At 38.9% G+C, this 23,534-nt stretch overlaps 2 protein-coding genes across 5 annotated transcripts; both read right to left on the bottom strand.

Moving 5' to 3' along the window:
* Positions 1–264: 264 nt before the first annotated feature.
* On the bottom strand, positions 265–21,653 carry LOC108416617 (E3 ubiquitin-protein ligase TRIM39-like). 3 transcript variants are annotated; one of them, XM_037541160.1, is made up of 7 exons: positions 20,903–21,653; positions 20,412–20,507; positions 20,047–20,277; positions 17,796–17,809; positions 17,381–17,499; positions 14,881–15,512; positions 265–869 (listed from the first exon to the last, which is right to left on the bottom strand). In XM_037541160.1, exons 1-6 carry the CDS (start codon positions 21,305–21,307, stop codon positions 14,968–14,970), a joined length of 1,410 nt encoding a protein of 469 aa, XP_037397057.1. In that variant the 5' UTR covers positions 21,308–21,653; the 3' UTR covers positions 265–869; positions 14,881–14,967. The 3 variants fall into 3 exon arrangements, with proteins under 3 accessions (XP_037397057.1, XP_037397055.1, XP_037397056.1); XM_037541158.1 differs by having other exon boundaries at positions 17,796–17,818; positions 20,903–21,307; XM_037541159.1 differs by lacking the exon at positions 265–869 and having other exon boundaries at positions 14,968–15,512; positions 17,796–17,818; positions 20,903–21,645.
* On the bottom strand, positions 812–7,619 carry LOC108416359 (tripartite motif-containing protein 35-like). 2 transcript variants are annotated; one of them, XM_037541162.1, is made up of 6 exons: positions 6,984–7,619; positions 6,493–6,588; positions 6,128–6,358; positions 3,888–3,901; positions 3,472–3,590; positions 812–1,501 (listed from the first exon to the last, which is right to left on the bottom strand). In XM_037541162.1, the coding sequence occupies exons 1-6, from the start codon at positions 7,386–7,388 to the stop codon at positions 957–959; spliced, it is 1,410 nt and encodes a 469-aa protein (XP_037397059.1). In that variant the 5' UTR covers positions 7,389–7,619; the 3' UTR covers positions 812–956. The 2 variants fall into 2 exon arrangements, with proteins under 2 accessions (XP_037397059.1, XP_037397058.1); XM_037541161.1 differs by having other exon boundaries at positions 817–1,501; positions 3,888–3,910; positions 6,984–7,617.
* Positions 21,654–23,534: the final 1,881 nt, after the last annotated feature.

Here is a 23,534-nt window from a genome sequence, read left to right as displayed (position 1 = left end):
TTAATCGCGATTAATCGGTCATATTTGTTCAATAATGAATCTACTGACAACTGAAGGCTCAACCGAGACAATTAAGCTGTATAAACAATGAAAGTCCGACAAACCGCCTCACTCGGAATTTAAGTAAAGGTAGAAAATGACTGCAAGTCTGTTCACGTGGAGGAAAACGGACAGAACAAACGACTTCAGTCTGAACATGAAGCTCCACTTAAGAAGGAGTTGTTCCCCAGAGACCCCCCCGCCCCGGCACGCCCCCCGGGCACCAGCAGGAACAGCCAATCATACGCCGGGAAAACCGAGACGTCAGTCTCGCAGCAACAAGGTCCACCTGAGAACACTGAGGGAAAGCGAGGGAAAAGGGAAGCTCCGCTCACAGGACGCTGCGCTCCCACCACCAAACAACATCCCATGTTGGTCTAATAAAGAGACTCTAATGAACGAGATCGAGCATCGGCCACATTGTCCCTTCCCTTCTTACAGCGAATGTCAAGGTTGAGCTCCTGAACCATCAACGCCCATCGCTCAATGCGCTGATCTGCAGAGCGACTTCACGGAGCTGCTCATAACTGGTCACCTTGCTGGACTGACACCCTTCATCAAAAAGCGACTCTTCTCACGCGCAAACCCCACAAAAGTCTGACTGGCGGTTTTTTACTATGAATCTCTGAACCACAGCAGAGCTTTAAAGATCTGATGATGGAGAAAAATGCAGGATGATGGAGAAATAAAATCTCCACTGAAAACGAGTGAAATCTCACTCAGAGAACGTTTCTAATGCTGTCATGATATCAGGAGCCACTCTGTGACACTTTAAACCAGCATGTTATTTCACTCAGACATGTCAGGATGGAGCGGTACAAACACATTATTTAAAATATACATGCAGTGACATATTCTTATGATCATAATTCAGACACTCACTACCTTATAAATGATCATTCTAAGCAGCTTCAGCTTTAACTGTGCTGCTCCACTGTTACTGACGTCTTCACTGGTAAGATCCTCAGAGGATGAACAGACCGATTCCAGAAATACGGTAAAACTCTCTGAGTGAAAGTGTGTGTTATAGTGTGCAGGTGTGTGTTGGTTAGAAGATCAGTGAAGGTCACTTTCCCCCTGTCCCAGTCCAGCTGCACTCTGACCCTCTGCGGCGTCTCTTTAGGTGTGAAGGAGTGACGTGACTGTCCTGGACAGATAATCCACATTGTATTATTGCTTTTATTGTAGCCCAGCCTCCACACTGAACCCCAGAAAGAGTCTCCTTTTCTTGTTCCAGACTCTGTGATCACACCCAGTGACCAGTGATCACTGTCTCCAACCTGGACGTCCCAGCAGTGAATCCCTGAGTTAAAACCCTCAGAACCCAGAACAGACCCATACTTATCAAATCTCTCTGGATTATCAGGAAGTGATGAACTCTGCTTTGTGTTTTCTACAGCAGTGAGATCATCAGACAGGTGGAGGTCTGGATGTGCAGTGTTGGGGTCCAGAGTAACAGGGGCTGAGGAGAGAGAACACAATGAAACATCATGTTTTTCTCTCGTTTCTGTAAATGTTTCACCTCTACAGACTGTTTTCTTTACTGTGAGTGAAACAGCTTTAGAGGTAGATTCCAGAACTCAGATCAACTTTAATCCTGGACTAAATGTTGATGTTCAGTTCAGAGCAGCACTAAAGTGCATGTTCAGTAGTGAGTGGTCATTACAGTCCAGTGACTGATCTGATCTGAGTGCAGCATTTTTCTGTAGGGATTCACTCACAGAGCTGAACGTCCATCAACATCTTCACTCTCACGGACTTTCAGATCATTTCGTGATGCGTTTTATTTTTTATTAATTATTACAATAAATTATTATTATAAATTATAAAACAATCCATTTTCTCTCTCCATCAAATGATCAAAATCTGATCTCCACACATTTCCTGAACGTCTGTGATCCAGTTAATGATGAGATGATATCATATCTATTATCTACTGTATCATCACTGTAATCTATATAACATCAGTTTAATATTTATTGTTCTGGGCTGCTGTGCAGAAAACACTTCATTTGGTTTTGAGAAGAACAAATAAAATTAAATATGAAGTGAAAATATAAACTTGTTTGGAGTAAGAAGACCCCCAGACACGCTGTAGAGACCCCTTTAGAATACTGACCTAAATCCATTATTGAATCAGATTTAATAATAATAATAATAATAATAATAATAATAATAAATTACTGCAATAGTGCTGTATAATTAATGTAATCACACTTTTTAATTAACACATGAAATTAATATTTTAAATATTTCTATTTTATCAATAAGAGTGAAATTGATATTTGCCTCCATTTCAATATTAAATATAATTTTATTGTTGTGTTTGGATTAAAAACAAAACAAGAATAAAGTTTTCATTTTTAAAATATTGTGCTATTTTTTGTTTTACAATAAAAATATAAAAAAGTGAAAAAACACAAACATATTTTTAAATGTGCATTTATTTTGATTTATTTGTGTCTTTTCTGGATTCATTTTCTTTTAAAAGTTAAATTGTTTTATTAGTGATTGTTTAGACCTAATTAATAATAATAATAATAATAATAATAATAATAATAATAATATGAAGAAGAAGAAGAAGAATAAAATCCACTTAATATTTTTGTGTAATTTATATAATCTAATAAACTAATATAATATTTATGAAAATACTTTCTTACATTAACGCATAAAATTAGTATTTTCATTGTTTAATTATTAAAATATTGTATTGTTTTATTTTAAAATAAAAATATACTAAAAAGTGAAAAAGCACAAATACATTTTTAAACATTGTTCATTTTAATTTGATTCGTTTGTGTTTTGGTCTTTTTTGGATTGTTTGTCTTTTGAAAGTCGAAAAGTTTTTTGAGTGACTTTATTATTATTGTTTCATTTTACTGATTAACATCGTTACAAATATTAGAAAACATTTTTATTACTGTTTTATTGAAAATTATAAAGTTTTACTATAAATGATAAAATTCTATCTTGATCACATTTTTAATGAATTAATGAAATTCATATTTCAAAGGTTTGAAATTCTGTTCAGCTTCAATTTATACATAATATTTTTAGTGTTTAATTGGATAGTAACACAATTACAATGAGAGAAATTATTTCTCATAAATTAAACTTACATGTAAAAATAATTTGACAGAATTAAAAAAGACATTAAAATTTTGTTTTATTTTTTAATCAGTTGGATTAAAATCTGATTCTTCTTCTTTAACTGGAGTTTATTTTATCTCCACACTTCCCGTTTGATCTGAGTGAGATTTCTGCACAGTACAGTATTCATACTTTCACTTAAGTACAGTTTCAGTCTCCTTTATACCCCCTGAATAAAGAGAACATGATAACATGTTACTAATAGTTTATAAACAGTGTGTCATTAGTGCAGAAGCAGGCTGTGTGTGAGAGATCAACCCTAAGAGAAACAGAACTTACTGTACTGGAGAACCTCCTGCATGTTCTCCCACACTCTGAACTTCAGGTTGGAAAGGTGCTTCCCAACATTGATCAGAGCTCCTGATGTCTTCTCTGGATCCTTTGGTGTGAGCTGAGCTCTGAGAACAGAAGACTGTGTGAAATATATCACTGTAGAAACTTTACAGCCTGTCATTTATTTCACTAAATATCAATATTTGATCAGATTTATTGTCTGGAGAGTCAATAATTCTGTAGTTTCTGTTAAATAAATATTTCTGCTTCTGTTCTCATCACTACAACATTAACACATGGTCCTTATTCCCCCTCATTTCATTAGAATACACTCATATTTACAATAAACACAATATACTGTAGATTTAAATGTAATAATTACTGTAGCATTAGATAAAATGTGTGGTCTGACATTTACTCACTGTTTCTCTGTGGACTTGAAGTTCTGAGAGGGAAACACAAAGAACATTGTAGTTAAAAGTGAAGAGACTTTTCAGGAGTTTTTCAGATGAAACACACAAACACCAGCAAACAGCCAAGTTAGTGACATTATCCATCATTTCATCTCAATAAAACTTTACCTTCTAAATAACTACTTAATAAAACTTAGTATGTTTGTTATTTATTAATAAATCTAATCAGTCAGATGTTGATAAAGTAGTTTGACTGGATGGATTTTGAGAGGCAGGGACCACAAACTAGACCGACGAGCAAAACGCAAACAAATCCATCAACCAGTCGTCAACAAACAGACGCAGGTGAAGATCTAATGAGGCTCACTTGGAAACACGCCTAAGAATTACAAGAGAACCATCAACAACAGAACCAGAGCCAAACTAACAACAAACAGCAGGTTTGTGGATGATGAGGCGGCAGAGCCGGAACGTTCAGAGGATCCAGGAGAAGCTCCACTGATGATCAGATACAGAGTCAGAAGATGAGTTTCCTCCAGCAGAGCTCAGTACTGTACTCTACTTGGTGTCTGTGGCTCTGTGAGCATTAATGAAGCTGTAATAATCGTTCATGGGGCTTCTGGTGTTGTTCCCTGTGAAATGTGCTGACTCTGCTAAAGTCAGTGGAGATTAGTGAGATGTTGCTAATTCTACTTTGGCTCTCAGTGAATTTGCACTGATTATTAATAGAACTAGAGAATTCAGTATATTAGCCGGACTGTTTTATTAATATCTAATAATGAATAATTTACACATTTGAGTAAATATCATGTTCTGCAGTCGAGCTTTTTGTTTGTTCTCTGATTTACAGAAACCACACACACGTCTACACACCCAAACACACGTATTCAACGCCTGTTTCTGTTTGCTGATCATCGTGTGGAGGAGACAATTAAAGCTTCCTATTAACTCATCCTGGGATCTTTGGGCTGGCAGAATGTAACGGCTGCCACATCCTTCATATTGCTTACCACCCCAATTCTGCAGCACTGTGATATCATTCATTCATGTGGGCACGAGAATTCGAGATGCGCCTCGTTTGCACAAGTCACTTTCAAACTGCAGTGCAGTCGGCTGAGGAGAGAATGAGTGCAAATGAAAACAGGAGCCTTTCAGAGTAAAGTTTCTCCTGAAAAACTGAGTCATTAATAAAATTAATATCAATATCATAACACAACTACACACACAGCAGCTGCAGCTCAGAGATGAACACACACACAAGCGTGTGCAGAGATGTTGTAAAGGGGAGACAGGACACTGGATGGTAGAAGAAAGGGAAGCTCCTTCAGCCTGGTGTCAGTTCATTAGGAAAGTCCCACCTCCAATAAAATGAGCCAATCAGCTTGCTGAGTAAGCGCTAATGAAGCCCCCCTTCTCTGTAGATATAAGGGCATATGCATTAGCCAGGACAAGCTGAAACACTGTTATTGTGTGTGTGTGTGTGTGTGTGTGTGTGTGTGTGTGTGTGTGTGTGTGTGTGTGTGTGTTATAAACTCTAAAATATTTGATTTTATCACTGATTTTCAAATATATTTTTTAAAAGTTGATTTGGCTCTTAGTTTCAGTTTCTCCAGACACACAAGACTAGACTCCTCATTCAAAGAGAGAGGAGTCTAGTCTCTTATGACTGGAAATCCCTGCCGATGGAAGTTGTAAAGAGAGCCATCAAGAGGACAGACTTCCCTATAAGGACTTTGTGTCATTAGCTCTATAACTAACTTCTTACCTTGTGAGTTAAATGAATTCCGATATTTACACTGGAGTTTCATTCATTCCTCAGTTGACATTCACTTTCTGAACTGCAGTGAAATTCATATCAAGACTCATTCTCAGCCCTGCAGTCGACCTGAAGAACTGCTGCTATAAGCATTCTGTATGTTGTGCCTGCGCTGAGTGGACACAGGCTTTACAGAGGTACGCAGAGTTGGTTTGGGTTAATGTAAAGGAGCTTTCTCCTTCATGTCAACAGTCTGGCTAATGTTGTTGGAAATCTCAGAAAAGCTCTAATTAGGCTGTAGACAGATCTTCATGGAGATCCTCCCCTTTCATACTAAAACAAATAACTCACATTTTATTTAATACAACAATAAAGCTGGAAAGAGAAAAGAAGGAGTGTTTTGTATGTGCAAGTAAAAGAAAGAAAGAAAGAAAGAAAGAAAGAAAGAAAGAAAGAAAGAAAGAAAGAAAGAAAGAAAGAAAGAGTTACGTACCTGTAAGAACAGAACGTCCTCAGCCTCCATCTCCTTCTCTATGTTCCTGATTGTGTCTGAAAGAGCTGATATTTCTCCATTAATCTCCTCAATCATCCTCCTCATCATCTGACTCTTCTGCTCCTCTTCCTCCTTCAGTGCAGCTATCCTTGCTGCTTCTTCATCTCTTAGAAACTGGTGAAGCTTCTCAAACTCCTCCTTTATCTGCCTCTCTGTGTGCTGGGCCTGCATCTGGAATGAGAGACGATTAGGAAACACAAACTCTAACAGATGATCTACAAGCGTTTACCACCTACAGGAGAAGTGGACCCTCATCAGAAACATGACCTCAGCAACATGTTTCACAGTTCAAGATGATGTTTCACCTTAATGTGGGCGGCTGTTTGGTCATAGTCTCGTTTAGCTTCCTCTAAGACTGTCAAATTCTTCTGTAGAGGCTTCAAAGCAGACTTGAGTTTATCCTGGAATCAAACAACAGTTCAGATGAGTGACGTCTAAATGAGTGATGAGTGATCAGTTTAGCTGTTTAAATGTAATAGTTGTCCTACAAACTACAGTTGAATAGAGAATAACAGCAGTTTTACTCTCTGCTTCAGAACTAGAAGAGACTTTTTCATGTTTGTCCAGTGGAGAGTAATTCAGTATTTCTGTAAGTTTACATTTTACATTGACCGTCATAATGAATTTAACAACAGAGCATTTTTCTGACTGATAATTCACTCGTGCTGTTTGGCCTGAAACCACACCCACTGCCTGCCTTTACCTTTAGCACACATAACAGGCTGATCTGGTACTGAACTAATTCAGACTATTAGTTTGTTACATTTAACATTTCAATATATTAGACGTGTCCTACCTTAAACTCAGTCACAGCTTCATCTACTGGACAGAATTTGTGATTTCTGTGTTTCTTTGAAGTCTGACACACCAAACACACAGGCTGCTGATCATCCAGACAGAAGAGTTTGAGTTTCTCATTGTGCAGAACGCAGAGCCCCTGAGACCCTGCTGAAGATCTCTGACTCCTGCTCTCTAGAAAAGACTCACAAAGATTCTTCAGTGTAAGGCTAATAGGAGGCTCAGATTTCGAGGACCGTCTTCTACAGACTGGACATTCTCGAGACCCCTTAGTTTCCCAGAACTGCTGCAGGCAGGTTTTACACACACTGTGGCTGCACGACAGAACAACAGGATCCCTGAAGATGTCACAGCACACAGGACATGAAAGCTCTTCTTCTGAAAGAGGGTTTCTAGCAGCCATTTCCTCCAACTGCTGCTGTGCTGTTTCTCTGTAATGGCTCCTTCAGTCCAAACTCCACTTTCACTTTCAGGACGTCTGTAATGATCAGAGCAGCTCAGTGGAGGATCAGCCACCGTAGCCCTTCAACCCACTGAGTGAGTTTTAGCTCCTTTCAGAATCACACAGCAAGAAACAAACACATACAGTCACTGTTTAAAAGCTCCTCATTGGCTTCTCTGAGTAAAGTGAAAGCAGAATGAAGATCAGGAGACAGGATGAGGTTCACTTCCTCCAACAGGGAGAGGAGGTGTAGAGGAGAAGGAGCTTTGAAAAGGAGGAGTCAGTCAGATGATCTATTCTCACTGTGTGTTTTCTACTCTAGATGGCAGCAGTTCATTAATAATCTGAAACATGGAGCTCTCAGATGAGTCCAGGTTTCTCACTCATTAGATCATTACAGTAAAAAGAATCCAGGTCTTACACATTAAACATGTAAACTATGAGGACGGAGTGATTATATATTGTCTCAATATATCCCTTTTGCCTCATATTTCCTCCTGATTTTAAGCACAAATGTACATGAACAGCGACACGTTCACTGCAGTTTATTGTCATATCATTGTAGTTGTAGGTTCTTCTTCTACTACGTCCTATTATTATTGGTTCTGCTGACTCGTGGAGTCTGGACATGACAGCGATAGATAGCGGTTTGGATCCTTGAAAATGCCTCCCTTCGTTTTTCGTCCATCTCACTGACCACAGACACCAATCAGCCATGACTCTATGACCACCTCCTTGTTTCTACGCTCATTATCCAGTTTATCAGCTCCACTTACTGTATAGCTGCACTTTGTAGTTCTACAGTTACAGACTGTAGTCCATCTGTTTCTCTGATACTTTGGTATTCTGTTCCTTAGTGGTCAGGACCCCCACAGGACATAGCCACAGCAGTGCTGCTGGAGTTTTCAAACACCTCAGTGTCGCTGCTGGACTGAGAATCGTCCACCAACCAAAAATATACTGTGGGCAGCGTCCTGTGACCACCAATGAAGGACTAGAGGATAATTACCTCATACTGTACAGCAAGAGACAAGCTATCGTCTCAGGCTTTACATCTATAGGGTGGACCAACAGCACAGGTGCATCTAATAGAGTGGACAGTGAGTGGACACAGTGTTTAAAAACTCCAGCAGCACTGCTGTGTCTGATCCACTCGTACCAACACAACACATACTAACCCAGCATCACCACTTCAGTGTCACTGTAGTGCTGATAATGATCCACCACTCCAATAATACCTGCTCTGTGGTGGTCCTTTGGGGGTCCTGACCACCTATACAGTAAGTAGAGCTGATAAAATGGACAATGAGTGTAGAAACAAGGAGGTGGTCATGATGTTATGACTGATTGGTGGATCTGTCCATTTACAGTTAGGTCTATATTATGTCTGGTAACATGCTGGTTTTACAGTGGAGATTTTGTAGATCTGTCACATCTGCTGCTGCCAGTTTCCCTCCATGCCTACAGAGGTGCCTCTCTCCACCGTCCAAACAAAGACTGAAGAACCGCTTCCAGACCCAGTTCCCAAAATGCCTTTTAGTTTTGTGATAGTTTTAAATCCCAGTGTTTTCAGTTAAACCCTTTCTACTGTTGAGAGCAGCTGGTGATTGCCAGTGAGAGAGGGATCCCTGACTCAAACGGCAGTTGACTTGAATCTCCCAGTTGGACTGTTGCACAAGAAAGATATCTCCTTATTTTAAAAAGTCACCTAGAGATGCTCTCATATTGGACTTCCATGGCTAATTCAACACAAGTCTTTCATGGGGTAAAGGTGAATCAGCAAATTTGAGCCAGCCAGTTTTCAAAATATCAGTTTGCCTTTATGAGCAATATCTGTAGAAATCAGACACGCAAGTCCCCACAGATCTCCTGTCTTGTCATTTTGACTGTAGTGTTTCCAAAACAAAGTTATAAAATTGCCAAAATCTCTACAGGCCAATGGGACCATACTTCTGCTGGAGGAAACCACAGCACCTAAGAATAGAGCTTATTCATCATCACACCCAGAGTTCAAGGCACTCAGAAGGCATTTAAATTAGGACACAATGCTGAATTACAGATCAGTAAAGATCTATGAAATGGGGAATAGAGAATTACTTGATAGACATTGTTTCAAATCGTTGTGTGAAAATGGAGCCACTTCCTTCAGGCAGCCCAACATCCAACCTTATTACTAACAGATAAATTAAGTTTAGAATACATGATTATTATATATATTAGATTTAGAATATATTAAAGCAGCAAAATGTTTAAACCCCAGACAGAAATATTGGGTTTTGTTTTTCACTCACTTTAATTTCAGGGTTTCTTACTGTCCAGGTTAAATGATCAATACTAACACAAGGCTGAATCGTTGTCACATATTCTGTCATATTAATCACACTGATTAAATAATTTCACTGTTATAGTGATGCTGATCAGGTGGAGATCCAGAGGAAGTGAGACAAAGAAGCGTCTCCGTCTCTGAGTAAAAGCTGCTACTAGTTCTGGACATCCTGGAATACAAAGTACAGGTATTTTAGTGAGCAGGATTTATGAGTTTACATTAGATAAGGATGTGTGAACTTAAGCACAGTCCCACTGCAGCCTGCAGCTGGTCTTCCACAGCCCTTACCTACTCCACAGCATCCACGGTCACATTTGAACAGAGACTCATTTACTGACCACCACAGATCCCGGCACAGATACATCACAACCTCTGTGATCAGCAATGCAAAGAGTAGTTTTGTGTCCTGCATTAATGAAGGAATAAATAACGACACATTTCATTTCCATTTCAGACACGTTTTACCAACTGATAATCATCCAGCACTCCTGGTAAAAATGAACTAATACATCAGTAAGAATGAAACTGAAAGCCAGAGAGAGACACACTCATCACTCAGACTAAATATAGTGTCCCAGATGTCTTTAAAGCTCCTCTTCTATTCTGATGCAGATTCACTTTCCTGTCCAGTGACTGTAATTCTCAGATGATCCTGCATCATCTTGTTCTCTTATTCTCATCTCTGCAGAACAAACTCAAGCAGCACCAAGTTCAGTGCTTTAATGTTGGTCATTGATCATAAATGTTCTGTTATGGCCTGGACTACATTATAACTGACCATCAGTTTGTTAACACATGTATCAAGTTAGAGGTCAAAGGCAAAGCCTAGTACTCATTCAGACAATTAGTGCACGAATTACATGAAATGGTAGAAGCTGAAACATATGGGAGTTTATGTAGTGACATCATAGACTCTCCAGTCAGAGATGTGCACTCTTTTATGTGAACAGCGAAACCTACCAGACCTGTAGACTCTCAGAACAAAAGGTGCTGAGAGTCACTGCTGTGGTACCATCACATCCCTGGGTATGTGTGTCTGTGTGTGTGTGTGTGTGTGTGTGTGTGTGTGTGTGTGTGTGTGTGTGTGTGTGTGTGTATGTGTATGTGTGCCTGTGTGTATGTCTGTGTGTGTGTGTGTCTGTGTGTGTGTGTGTGTGTGTGTGTGTGTGCATGTGTGTTTGTGTGTGAGTCTGTGTATGTGTGTGTGTATGTGTGTGTCTGTGTGTGTGTGTGTGTGTGTGTGTGTGTGTGTGTGTGTGTGTGTGTGTGTGTGTGTGTGTGTGTGTGTGCTGTTTTGTTGCTGAATTTAATCCATTGAAAAAAGCAGAAGACATGTGGCCTGTGCGAAAGTTATGGCTCCTTGTTATATTTTTATTTCTTCCAACAGGTTAAACTTAGCAAGTAAATATGAATCATTCAGTAAATCTGCAGGAAAGTGCTGTGTTTAAGTTCCCTGTAGAGGACGTGTGAACTTATTTCTAAATATACAGCCACTACAGTCGTTCTCCTTTGGTCTTAATTCTGTCTAATCATACAGAAGATTATACTGCTGAAGATGCAGTGTGTGGAGTCTGTGTACTGCAGCCAGGCTGTCGGTCCTAAAAGACCCTGTAAATCTCTCACTCCCTTAATAATTAATAACACTCTTAATACTTCCAGCTCCATCCAAGCAGACAGTGCTGGGCTGCTCATGTAGAACCACCAGTAAAAGTCCTCTGTTCAGCTGTTGGTGTAATCTGGGCTCTGATGAAGCAGCAGAGGAGAAATATTTAGTCTGTCCTGATCAATCAGACTAAACTCGTCTGTGATGTCACTGATCAAAGATACAACAGAAAATATTCAAACTCTCCAAAAATAGAAACTGCAGAAAAAACGAATTCATTTAAAAACAACTTGCATTTAAAACACATTTATCAGCCCCATCAGAGCTGTGAGTGCAGCTCCATAGTGAGGGTGATAAATGGTCACTCTGTGTTTGGAGATTTAGAAACTGTGTTTGTTCCTTTGAGAGCAGAGACGCTGTTTCCTGAACTGAGTGGAAGAAACTAAGAAAAGCTGTGAAAGAACAAAAGAAAAACTCTTTGTTTATCACGACGTTCAGTTACTAGTTAACAAACAGTTTAAACAGAGAGAAGACGCACTTAAAATGACCGGAAAGGTGGTCAGATTATTAATCCAGTCAGTTTATTACACTTTTGGATTAAACCAGGTGATTAAATTATTCTTTAATTAATTGAAACAGACTTAAGTGAGTTATTAAAAGATTTAAAGTGTTATTACATTGTGATTAAATTTTTCTCAATTCATTTTATAAAGTCATAAACAGTGTATAATGTAATTTCATCCCTACACATTACCATCTAAGTAACCTGTGTGTGCATACTTACCTGTTGTAATTGGGCACTGTTCATACTTACCTGTGGGGTTCTAAAAGAGTACCTATGGGTTAGCTGTGCTTATACTTACCTGGGTGAGTTCATCCTCTGTAGAAGGGGAGGGGGCTGGTGGACCTACATGAACGGGGACAATGTGCATTATTAATTGTGCTGGGGTTATAATGTACTGCTGAGGTTTTATTGGACATTGGGAATACCTTTGTCCATGTTTATTGTTTATTGTACTTTTTGTGTATATACTGATTATGTAACTTACCTGTTATCAAACATGGTATGTTCAGGGGAGGTGCTTAGCATATAAATACCTACCTGATATGGAGGTTAGAGGGAGGTTGGATGGCTGACACTGAGCTAGACTGTGGTAGACAGTCTATCCATTGTTTGTGACTTTCATGACTTTGTAGTCATTTAGTCTTAATTCTCTGATGAGAGGTTATTTGTTTTTGTTTGTTTATTATTTTTTTGTCTTGTGCGCTTGTAAATACTCGCACTGTTGTGGTGGAAATAAATTCCCACTCTAAAGGATCCTCTACTTTCCTGCAATTTTTACATTCGGCTCATCCCGTGCCCAAGGCTAATCGCCCAACACTACCCATAAAGTGTATTTTGTGGATACCGATCCGGTAGACATGACACGCACTTTATCACACTCACCACATCATGAGTTAAAGTGTTATTATATTACTGGAGGAGGATTTTATGACATTATCAGCCGTTTATTATATGATGTAACCCCTATTGAGGGTACAGTTCTAGTCATTTGGTTCACTGGTTAAATGACTGTGTACAAGTCAGATGGAATACTTCCCAGTTGGGCCGATCAGAAAAGATGCCAGTCTGGACTCCAGAGCCAGGCGACCAAATGAGTAAAAGACCACGCTGAACCATGAGAAGCACGCTTGGAAGGAGGAAATAACACTTCCATTCAATATAAAATATATAGCAAAGAAAAACTGGTGGTGTTAGACATACAAAACTATTACCCAGGTAATTGAAATAAAACAAAAATTCCAAATTGTCACAAATAGGGAAATCAAATATTCACCCACAAATCTTTCAAAGTGATCACAGTTCTCAGTTCAATATTTTGTTTACTTAGGAAAATCACTGTCCACGTCCAAGGGATTCACCAGGATTGAGCAAGTGTAGAGCCTCACGACTGTGGAGATGCAGGTTTTAGCCGCACTGCGAAGTAAAGCGACTCAGTGCCAGTGGTGAACGAGTTTTGGAATCAATGGGTTCAATTCACTGCATGCAGAAAAACCTCAGGTTCAAGGGTCTGGGCTTGGCTCGCCATCCAATGGATCCAACCTGAACACGATGTGTAGAGCCTCAGGACTCTTATTTTTATATTATATTATTCTTATTATTTTACTGTACACTCTTAAAAAAGATGGTTCTTCAAGGCTCCAGTGGTTTTTGGTGCTCTATAGAAATATTTTCCAAAAGGTGCCATATGGGACCATATACAACACATCCTCCATCAATCTGAAGAACCACTTCACAATTCAGAAAACCATTTAAGCACAAGACAGTTAAATATAGAACTTGTGGTTCTAAATAGAACCACAACATTTAGTCCACTTAAAGAACCGTCTCTTTTAAGAATGATACCATTTTAAAGTGTTTGGTCATTTAGACCAGTTTCTATGGACGGGTCACTGCAGTGAAAATAAGAGCGATTTATTAAGTTCAGGGGAACAGACTATTAAACTGACAGGACATTTATTTCCTGCCTTCATACTTTAGGGGCTGGTTTAACCCAAAGAAGGTAACAGTTCATTTAATGTTAACTAGCTAACAACCTGCACTAAACTATGGCTGAACAGCTTCTGCTGGGTAACGTGCTGTGGCTGGGCTGAGGCTGAAGCTTCTCAGGGTAACAGGAAAACTCAGGCTCGCTGTCAGTTTGCTGGTAAAGCTCAAGCGCTGGCTTTCTGAACTTAGCTTGTTATTCGAATTTTCCGTTCCACCTTAAATGGTGCAGCAGTTACATTCTGATGCCTTAGGCGCCATGTAACTGCTGCACCATTTAAGGTGGAACGGAGATTTCTGGGAATTCGAATAAGAAGCTTAACTTCAGCCACGTCTTCCCTCGGGTTGACGCTCAATAACGGGTCCCAGCTTCTTATTCGAATTCCCTGTTCCACCTTAAGTGGTGCGACAGTTGCGTTCTGGCGCCTCGGGCCGCAGTATTTAAGGTGGAACGGAAAATTGGAACAAGAAGCTAACCTCCACTCCGTTGGCTGGGGGTCTGTTAAATGAATAATGAATCATTCTACCTTTATATTGTGCGGTTGATCATAATAATCACTAAACGTTTGAAAACCTAGTCGCTGCTTTAAGGTTTGTGCTGTTTGCTAGCTGGGCTACCTCTGAACAGTCTGCTAGCTAGCTAGCTTGCTGAAAATGTGCTAACGCTACTTAAGTTGGAAATGGGCACTTAATCGCGATTAATCGGTCATATTTGTTCAATAATGAATCTACTGACAACTGAAGGCTCAACCGAGACAATTAAGCTGTATAAACAATGAAAGTCCGACAAACTCGCCTCACTCGGAATTTAAGTAAAGGTAGAAAATGACTGCAAGTCTGTTCACGTGGAGGAAAACGGACAGAACAAACGACTTCAGTCTGAACATGAAGCTCCACTTAAGAAGTTGTTCCCCAGAGCCGCCCCCCGGGCACCAGCAGGAACAGCCAATCATACGCCGGGAAACAAACACATTATTTAAAATATACATGCAGTGACATATTCTTATGATCATAATTCAGACACTCACTACCTTATAAATGATCATTCTAAGCAGCTTCAGCTTTAACTGTGCTGCTCCACTGTTACTGACGTCTTCACTGGTAAGATCCTCAGAGGATGAACAGACAGATTCCAGAAAAGCGGTAAAACTCTCTGAGTGAAAGTGTCTGTTATAGTGTGCAGGTGTGTGTTGGTTAGAAGATCAGTGAAGGTCACTGTCCCCCTGTCCCAGTCCAGCTGCACTCTGACCCTCTGCGGCTTCTCTTTAGGTCTGAAGGAGTGACGTGACTGTCCTGGACAGAGAATCCAGATTGTATTACTGCTTTTCTTGTAGCCCAGCCTCCACACTGAACCCCAGAAAGAGTCTCCTTTTCTTGTTCCAGACTCTGTGATCACACCCAGTGCCCAGTAATCACTGTCTCCAACCTGGACGTCCCAGCAGTGAATCCCTGAGTTAAAACCCTCAGAACCCAGAACAGACACATACTCATCAAATCTCTCTGGATTATCAGGAAGTGATGATCTCTGCTTTGTGTTTTCTACAGCAGTGAGATCATCAGACAGGTGGAGGCGTGGATGTGCAGTGTTGGGGTCCAGAGTAACAGGGGCTGAGGAGAGAGAACACAATGAAACATCATGTTTTTCTCTCGTTTCTGTAAATGTTTCACCTCTACAGACTGTTTTCTTTACTGTGAGTGAAACAGCTTTAGAGGTAGATTCCAGAACTCAGATCAACTTTAATCCTGGACTAAATGTTGATGTTCAGTTCAGAGCAGCACTAAAGTGCATGTTCAGTAGTGAGTGGTCATTACAGTCCAGTGACTGATCTGATCTGAGTGCAGCATTTTTCTGTAGGGATTCACTCACAGAGCTGAACGTCCATCAACATCTTCACTCTCACGGACTTTCAGATCATTTCGTGATGCGTTTTATATTTTATTAATTATTACAATAAATTATTATTATAAATTATAAAACAGTCCATTTTCTCTCTCCATCAAATGATCAAAATCTGATCTCCACACATTTCCTGAACGTCTGTGATCCAGTTAATGTGATCCAGATTTAATAATAATAATAATAATAATAATAATAATAATAATAATAAAAAATTACTGCAATAGTCTTGTATAATTAATGTAATCACACTTTTTAATTAACACATGAAATTAATATTTTAAATATTTTTCTTTTATCAATAGGAGTGAAATTGATATTTGCCTCCATTTCAATATTAAATATAATTTTATTGTTGTGTTTGGATTAAAAGCAAAACAAGAATAAAGTTTTAATTTTTAAAATATTGTGTTGTTTTTTGTTTTTTTACAATAAAAATATAAAAAAGTGAAAAAACACAAATATATTTTATAAAAATCTGATTTAATCTGATTTATTTGTGTCTTTTTTGGATTCATTTTCTTTTAAAGGTTAAATAACTTGAGTGACTCCTTTAGACCTAAGCATATTATTTACTTAGATTTAATAATAATAATAATAATAATAATAATAATATGAAGAACAAGATGAAGAATAAAATCCACTTAATATTTTTGTGTAATTTATATAATATAATAATCTAATATAATATTTATGAAAATACTTTTTTACATTAATGAATAAAATTAGTGTTTTCATTATTTATATTTTATCCATTTATAAAATTGATATTTACCTCAATGTCAGTATGAAACATAATTTTAAAGTTGTATTTTTATTAATACACAAGAATAAAAAGGTTAAATTATTAAAATATTGTATTATTTTATTTTAAAATAAAAATATACTAAAAAGTAAAAAAGCACAAATACATTTTTAAACATTGTTCATTTTAATTTGATTCGTTTGTGTTTTGGTCTTTTTTGGATTGTTTGTCTTTTGACAGTCAAATAGTTTTTTGAGTGACTTTATTTTTATTGTTTCATTTTACTGATTAACATCGTTACAAAGAATAGAAAATATTTTTATTACTGTATTATTGAAAAGTATAAAGTTTGACTATAAATTATAAAAATCTATCTTGATCACATTTTTAATAAATTAATGAAATTGATGTTTCAAGAGTTTAAAATTCTGTTCAGATTCATTTTATACATAATATGTTTAGTGTTTAATTGGATTAGTAACACAATTACAATGAGAGAAATTATTTCTCATAAATTAAACTTACATGTAAAAAGAATTTGACAGAATTAAAAAAGACGTTAAAATTTTATTTAATTTTTAATCAATTGGATTAAAATCTGATTCTTCTTCTTTAACTGGAGTTTATTTTATATCCACACTTCCCGTTTGATCTGAGTGAGATTTCTGCACAGTACAGTATTCATACTTTCACTTAAGTACAGCTTCAGTCTCCTTTATACCCCCTGAATAAAGAGAACATGATAACATGTTACTAATAGTTTATAAACAGTGTGTCATTAGTGCAGAAGCAGGCTGTGTGTGAGAGATCAACCCTAAGAGAAACAGAACTTACTGTACTGGAGAACCTCCTGCATGTTCTCCCACACTCTGAACTTCAGGTTGGAAAGGTGCTTCCCAACATTGATCAGAGCTCCTGATGTCTTCTCTGGATCCTTTGGTGTGAGCTGAGCTCTGAGAACAGAAGACTGTGTGAAATATATCACTGTAGAAACTTTACAGCCTGTCATTTATTTCACTAAATATCAATATTTGATCACATTTATTGTCTGGAGAGTCAATAATTCTGTAGTTTCTGTTAAATAAATATTTCTGCTTCTGTTCTCATCACTACAACATTAACACACGGTCCTTATTCCCCCTCATTTCATTAGAATACACTCATATTTACAATAAACACAATATACTGTAGATTTAATGTAATAATTACTGTAGCATTAGATAAAATGTGTGGTCTGACATTTACTCACTGTTTCTCTGTGGACTTGAAGTTCTGAGAGGGAAACAAAGAACATTGTAGTTAAAAGTGAAGAGACTTTTCAGGAGTTTTTCATATGAAACACACAAACACCAGCAAACAGCCAAGTTAGTGACATTATCCATCATTTCATCTCAATAAAACTTTACCTTCTAAATAACTACTTAATAAAACTCAGTATGTTTGTTATTTATTAATAAATCTAATCAGTCAGATGTTGATAAAGTAGTTTGACTGGATGGATTTTGAGCGGCAGGGACCACAAACTAGACCGACGAGCAAAACGCAAACAAATCCATCAACCAGTCGTCAACAAACAGACGCAGGTGAAAATCTAATGAGGCTCACTTGGAAACACTAAGAATTACAGGAGAACCACCAACAACAGAACCAGAGCCAAACTAACAACAAGCAGCAGGTTTGTGGATGATGAGGCGGCAGAGCCGGAACATTCAGATGATCCAGGAGAAGCTCCACTGATGATCAGATACAGAGTCAGAAGATGAGTTTCCTCCCAGCAGAGCTCAGTACTGTACTCTACTTGGTGTCTGTGGCTCTGTGAGCATTAATGAAGCTGTAATAATCGTTTATGGGGCTTCTGGTGTTGTTCACTGTGAAATGTGCTGACTCTGCTAAAGTCAGTGGAGATTAGTGACATGTTGCTAATTCTACTTTGGCTCTCAGTGAATTTGCACTGATTATTAATAGAACTAGAGAATTCAGTATATTAGCTGGACTGTTTTATTAACATCTAATAATGAATCATTTACACATTTGAGTAAATATCGTGTTCTGCAGTCGAGCTTTTTGTTTGTTCTCTGATTTACAGAAACCACACACACCTCTACACACCCAAACACACGTATTCAAGGCCTGTTTCTGTTTGCTGATCATCGTGTGGAGGAGACAATTAAAGCTTCCTATTAACTCATCCTGGGATCTTTGGGCTGGCAGAATGTAACGGCTGCCACATCCTTCATATTGCTTACCACCCCAATTCTGCAGCACTATGATATCATTCATTCATGTGGGCACGAGAATCGAGATGCCCCTCGTTTGCACAAGTCACTTTCAAACTGCAGTGCAGTCGGCTGAGGAGAGAATGAGTGCAAATGAAAACAGGAGCCTTTCAGAGTAAAGTTTCTCCTGAAAAACTGAGTCATTAATAAAATTAATATCAATATCATAACACAACTACACACACAGCAGCTCTAGCTCAGAGATGAACACACACACAAGCGTGTGCAGAGATGTTGTAAAGGGGAGACAGGACACTGGATGGTAGAAGAAAGGGAAGCTCCTTCAGCCTGGTGTCAGTTCATTAGGAAAGTCCCACCTCGAATAAAATGAGCCAATCAGCTTGCTGAGTAAGCGCTAATGAAGCCCCCCTTCTCTGTAGATATAAGGGCATATGCATTAGCCAGGACAAGCTGAAACACTGTTATTGTGTGTGTGTGTGTGTGTGTGTGTGTGTGTGTGTGTGTGTGTGTGTGTGTGTGTGTTATAAACTCTAAAATATTTGATTTTATCACTGATTTTCAAATATATTTTTAAAAGTTGATTTGGCTCTTAGTTTCAGTTTCTCCAGACACACAAGACTAGACTCCTCATTCAAAGAGAGAGGAGTCTAGTCTCTTAGGACTGGAAATCCCTGCCCAGGGACGTTGTAAAGATGCCATCAAGAGGACAGACTTCCCTATAAGGACTTTGTGTCATTAGCTCTATAACTAACTTCTTACCTTGTGAGTTAAATGAATTCTGATATTTACACTGGAGTTTCATTCTTTCCTCAGTTCACATTCACTTTCTGAACTGCAGTGAAATTCATATCAAGACTCATTCTCAGCCCTGCAGTCGACCTGAAGAACTGCTGCTATAAGCATTCTGTATGTTGTGCCTGCGCTGAGTGGACACAGGCTTTACAGAGGTACGCAGAGTTGGTTTGGGTTAATGTAAAGGAGCTTTCTCATTCATGTCAACAGTCTGGCTAATGTTGGTGGAAATCTCAGAAAAGCTCTAATTAGGCTGTAGACAGATCTTCATGGAGATCCTCCCCTTTCATACTAAAACAAATAACTCACATTTTATTTAATACAACAATAAAGCTGGAAAGAGAAAAGAAGGAGTGTTTTGTATGTGCAAGTAAAAGAAAGAAAGAAAGAAAGAAAGAAAGTAAGAAAGTAAGAAAGAAAGAAAGAAAGAAAGGAAGAAAGAAAGAAAGAAAGAAAGAAGGAATTTCTCACCTGTAAGAACAGAACGTCCTCAGCCTCCATCTCCTTCTCTATGTTCCTGATTGTGTCTGAAAGAGCTGAGATTTCTCCATTCATCTCCTCAATCTTCCTCCTCATCATCTGACTCTTCTGCTCCTCTTCCTCCTTCAGTGCAGCTATCCTTGCTGCTTCTTCATCTCTTAGAAACTGGTGAAGCTTCTCAAACTCCTCCTTTATCTGCCTCTCTGTGTTCTGGGCCTGCGTCTAGAATGACAGACGATTAGGAAACACAAACTCTAACAGATGATCTACAAGCGTTTACCACCTATAGGAGAAGTGGACGCTCATCAGAAACATGACCTCAGCAACATGTTTCACAGTTCAAGATGATGTTTCACCTTAATGTGGGTGGCTGTTTGGTCATAGTCTCGTTTAGCTTCCTCTAAGACTCTCAGATTCTTCTGTAGAGGCTTCAAAGCAGACTTGAGTTTATCCTGGAATCAAACAATAGTTCAGATGAGTGACGTCTAAATGAGTGATGAGTGATCAGTTTAGCTGTTTAAATGTAATAGTTGTCCTACAAACTACAGTTGAATAGAGAATAACAGCAGTTTTACTCTCTGCTTCAGAACTAGAAGAGACTTTTTCATGTGTGTCCAGTGGAGAGTAATTCTGTATTTCTGTAAGTTCACATTTTACATTGACCGTCATAATGAATTTAACAACAGAGCATTTTTCTGACTGATAATTCACTCGTGCTGTTTGGCCTGAAACCACACCCACTGACTGCCTTTACCTTTAGCAGACATAACAGGCTGATCTGGTACTGAACTAATTCAGACTATTAGTTTGTTACATTTAACATTTAAAAATATTTGACGTGTCCTACCTTAAACTCAGTCACAGCTTCATCTACTGGACAGAGGTCATGACTTTTGTGTTTCTTTGAAGTCTGACACACCACACACACAGGCTGCTGATCATCCAGACAGAAGAGTTTGAGTTTCTCATTGTGCAGAACGCAGAGCCCCTCAGACCCTGCTGAAGATCTCTGACTCCTGCTCTCTAGAAAAGCCTCACACACGTTCTTCAGTACGAGGTTAAAAGGAGGATATTGTTTTGAGGATCTTCTTCTACAGACTGGACATTCTCGAGACCCCTTAGTTTCCCAGAACTTCTGCAGGCAGGTTTTACACACACTGTGGCTGCACGACAGAACAACGGGATCCCTGAAGATGTCACAGCACACAGGACATGAAAGCTCTTCTTCTGAAAGAGGGTTTCTAGCAGCCATTTCCTCCAACTGCTGCTGTGCTGTTTCTCTGTAATGGCTCCTTCAGTCCAAACTCCACTTTCAGTTTCAGGACGTCTGTAATGATCAGAGCAGCTCAGTGGAGGATCAGCCACCGTAGCCCTTCAACCCACTGAGTGAGTTTTAGCTCCTTTCAGAATCACACAGCAAGAAACAAACACATACTGTCACTGTTTAAAAGCTCCTCATTGGCGTCTCTGAGTGGAGTGAAAGCAGAATGAAGATCAGGAGACAGGATGAGGTTCACTTCCTCCAACAGGTAGAGCAGGTGTAGAGGAGGAGGAGCTTTGAAAAGGAGGAGTCAGTCAGATGATCTATTCTCACTGTGTGTTTTCTACTCTAGATGGCAGCAGTTCATTAATAATCTGAAACATGGAGCTCTCAGATGAGTCCAGGTTTCTAACTTATTAGATCATTACAGTAAACAGAATCCAGGTCTTACACATTAAACATGTAAACTATGAGGAAAGAGTGATTATATATTGTAAATACCTTTTGTCTCATATTTCCTCCTGATTTTGAGCACAAATTTACATGAACAGTGACACGTTCACTGCAGTTTATTGTCATATCGTTGTAGTTGTAGGTTCTTCTTCTACTATGTCCTATTATTATTGGTTCTGCTGACTGGTGGAGTCTGGACATGACAGCGATAGATAGCGGTTTGGATCCTTGAAAATGCCACTGACCACACACACCAATCAGCCATGACTCTATGACCACCTCCTTGTTTCTACACTCATTATCCAGTTTATCAGCTCCACTTACTGTATAGCTGCACTTTGTAGTTCTACAGTTACAGACTGTAGTCCATCTGTTTCTCTGTTACTCTGTTACCCTGTTCTTCAGTGGTCAGGACCCCCACAGCAGTGCTGCTAGACTTTTCAAACACCTCAGTGTCACTGCTGGACTGAGAATCATCCACCAACCAAAAATATCCAGCCAACAGAGTCCTGTGGGCAGTGTCCTGTGACCACCAATGAAGGACTAGAGGATAATTACCTCATACTGTACAGCAAGAGACAAGCTATCGTCTCAGGCTTTACATCTACAGGGTGGACCAACAGCACAGGTGCATCTAATAGAGTGGACAGTAAGTGGACACAGTGTTTAAAAACTTCAGCAGCACTGCTGTGTCTGATCCACTCGTACCAGCACAACACATACTAACCCAGCATCACCACTTCAGTGTCACTGTAGTGCTGATAATGATCCACCACTCCACTAATACCTGCTCTGTGGTGGTCCTGTAGGGGTCCTGACCACCTATACAGTAAGTGGAGCTGATAAAATGGACAATGAGCGTAGAAACAAGGAGGTGGTCATGATGTTATGACTGATTGGTGGATCTGTCCATTTACAGTTAGGTCTATATTATGTCTGGTAACATGCTGGTTTTACAGTGGAGATTTTGTAGATCTGTCACATCTGCTGCTGCCAGTTTCCCTCCATGCCTACAGAGGTGCCTCTCTCCACCGTCCTAACAAAGACTGAAGAACCGCTTCCAGACCCAGTTCCCAAAATGCCTTTTAGTTTTGTGATAGTTTTAAATCCCAGTGTTTTCAGTTAAACCCTTTCTACTGTTGAGAGCAGCTGGTGATTGCCAGTGAGAGAGGGATCCCTGACTGAAACGGCAGTTGACTTGAATCTCCCAGTTGGACTGTTGCACAAGAAAGATATCTCCTTATTTTAAAAAGTCACCTAGAGATGCTCTCATATTGGACTTCCATGGCTAATTCAGCACAAGTCTTTCATGGGGTAAAGGTGAATCAGCAAATTTGAGTTTTCAAAATATTAGTTTGCCTTCATGAGCAATATCTGTAGAAATCAGACACACAAGTCCCCACAGATCTCCTGTCTTGTCATTTTGACTGTAGTGACTGTAGTGTTTCCAAAACAAAGTTATAAAATTGCCAAAATCTCTACAGGCCAATGGGACCATACTTCTGCTGGAGGAAACCACAGCACCTAAGAATAGAGCTTATTCATCGTCACACCCAGAGTTCAAGGCACTCAGAAAGCATTTAAATTAGGACACAATGCTGAATTACAGATCAGTAAAGATCTATGAAATGGGGAATAGAGAATTACTTGATAGACATTGTTTCAAATCGTTGTGTGAAATTGGAGCCACTTCCTTCAGGCAGCCCAACATCCAACCTTATTACTAACAGATAAATGAAGTTTAGAATATATGATTATTATATAT

Source organism: Pygocentrus nattereri, chromosome 9, assembly GCF_015220715.1.
Source record: "Pygocentrus nattereri isolate fPygNat1 chromosome 9, fPygNat1.pri, whole genome shotgun sequence".
NCBI lineage: Eukaryota > Metazoa > Chordata > Actinopteri > Characiformes > Serrasalmidae > Pygocentrus > Pygocentrus nattereri.
This window is presented reverse-complemented; position numbering and strand designations above follow the sequence as displayed.

What these genes read in the sequence shown, in the direction of transcription:
- LOC108416359 (XM_037541161.1), bottom strand. Translation starts at nt 7,388, where the DNA reads ATGGCTGCTAGAAACCCTCTTTCAGAAGAAGAGCTTTCATGTCCTGTG. An exon ending in AAACAGCCGCCCACATTAAG is followed by an intron (nt 6,359 to 6,492) that starts GTGAAACATCAT and finishes CTCTCATTCCAG; the next exon opens with ATGCAGGCCCAGCACACAGA. An exon ending in AGGACGTTCTGTTCTTACAG is followed by an intron (nt 3,911 to 6,127) that starts GTACGTAACTCT and finishes TTTCCCTCTCAG; the next exon opens with AACTTCAAGTCCACAGAGAA.
- LOC108416617 (XM_037541159.1), bottom strand. Translation starts at nt 21,307, where the DNA reads ATGGCTGCTAGAAACCCTCTTTCAGAAGAAGAGCTTTCATGTCCTGTG. An exon ending in AGGACGTTCTGTTCTTACAG is followed by an intron (nt 17,819 to 20,046) that starts GTGAGAAATTCC and finishes TTTCCCTCTCAG; the next exon opens with AACTTCAAGTCCACAGAGAA. An exon ending in TTCAAGTCCACAGAGAAACA is followed by an intron (nt 17,500 to 17,795) that starts GTGAGTAAATGT and finishes TTCTGTTCTCAG; the next exon opens with AGCTCAGCTCACACCAAAGG.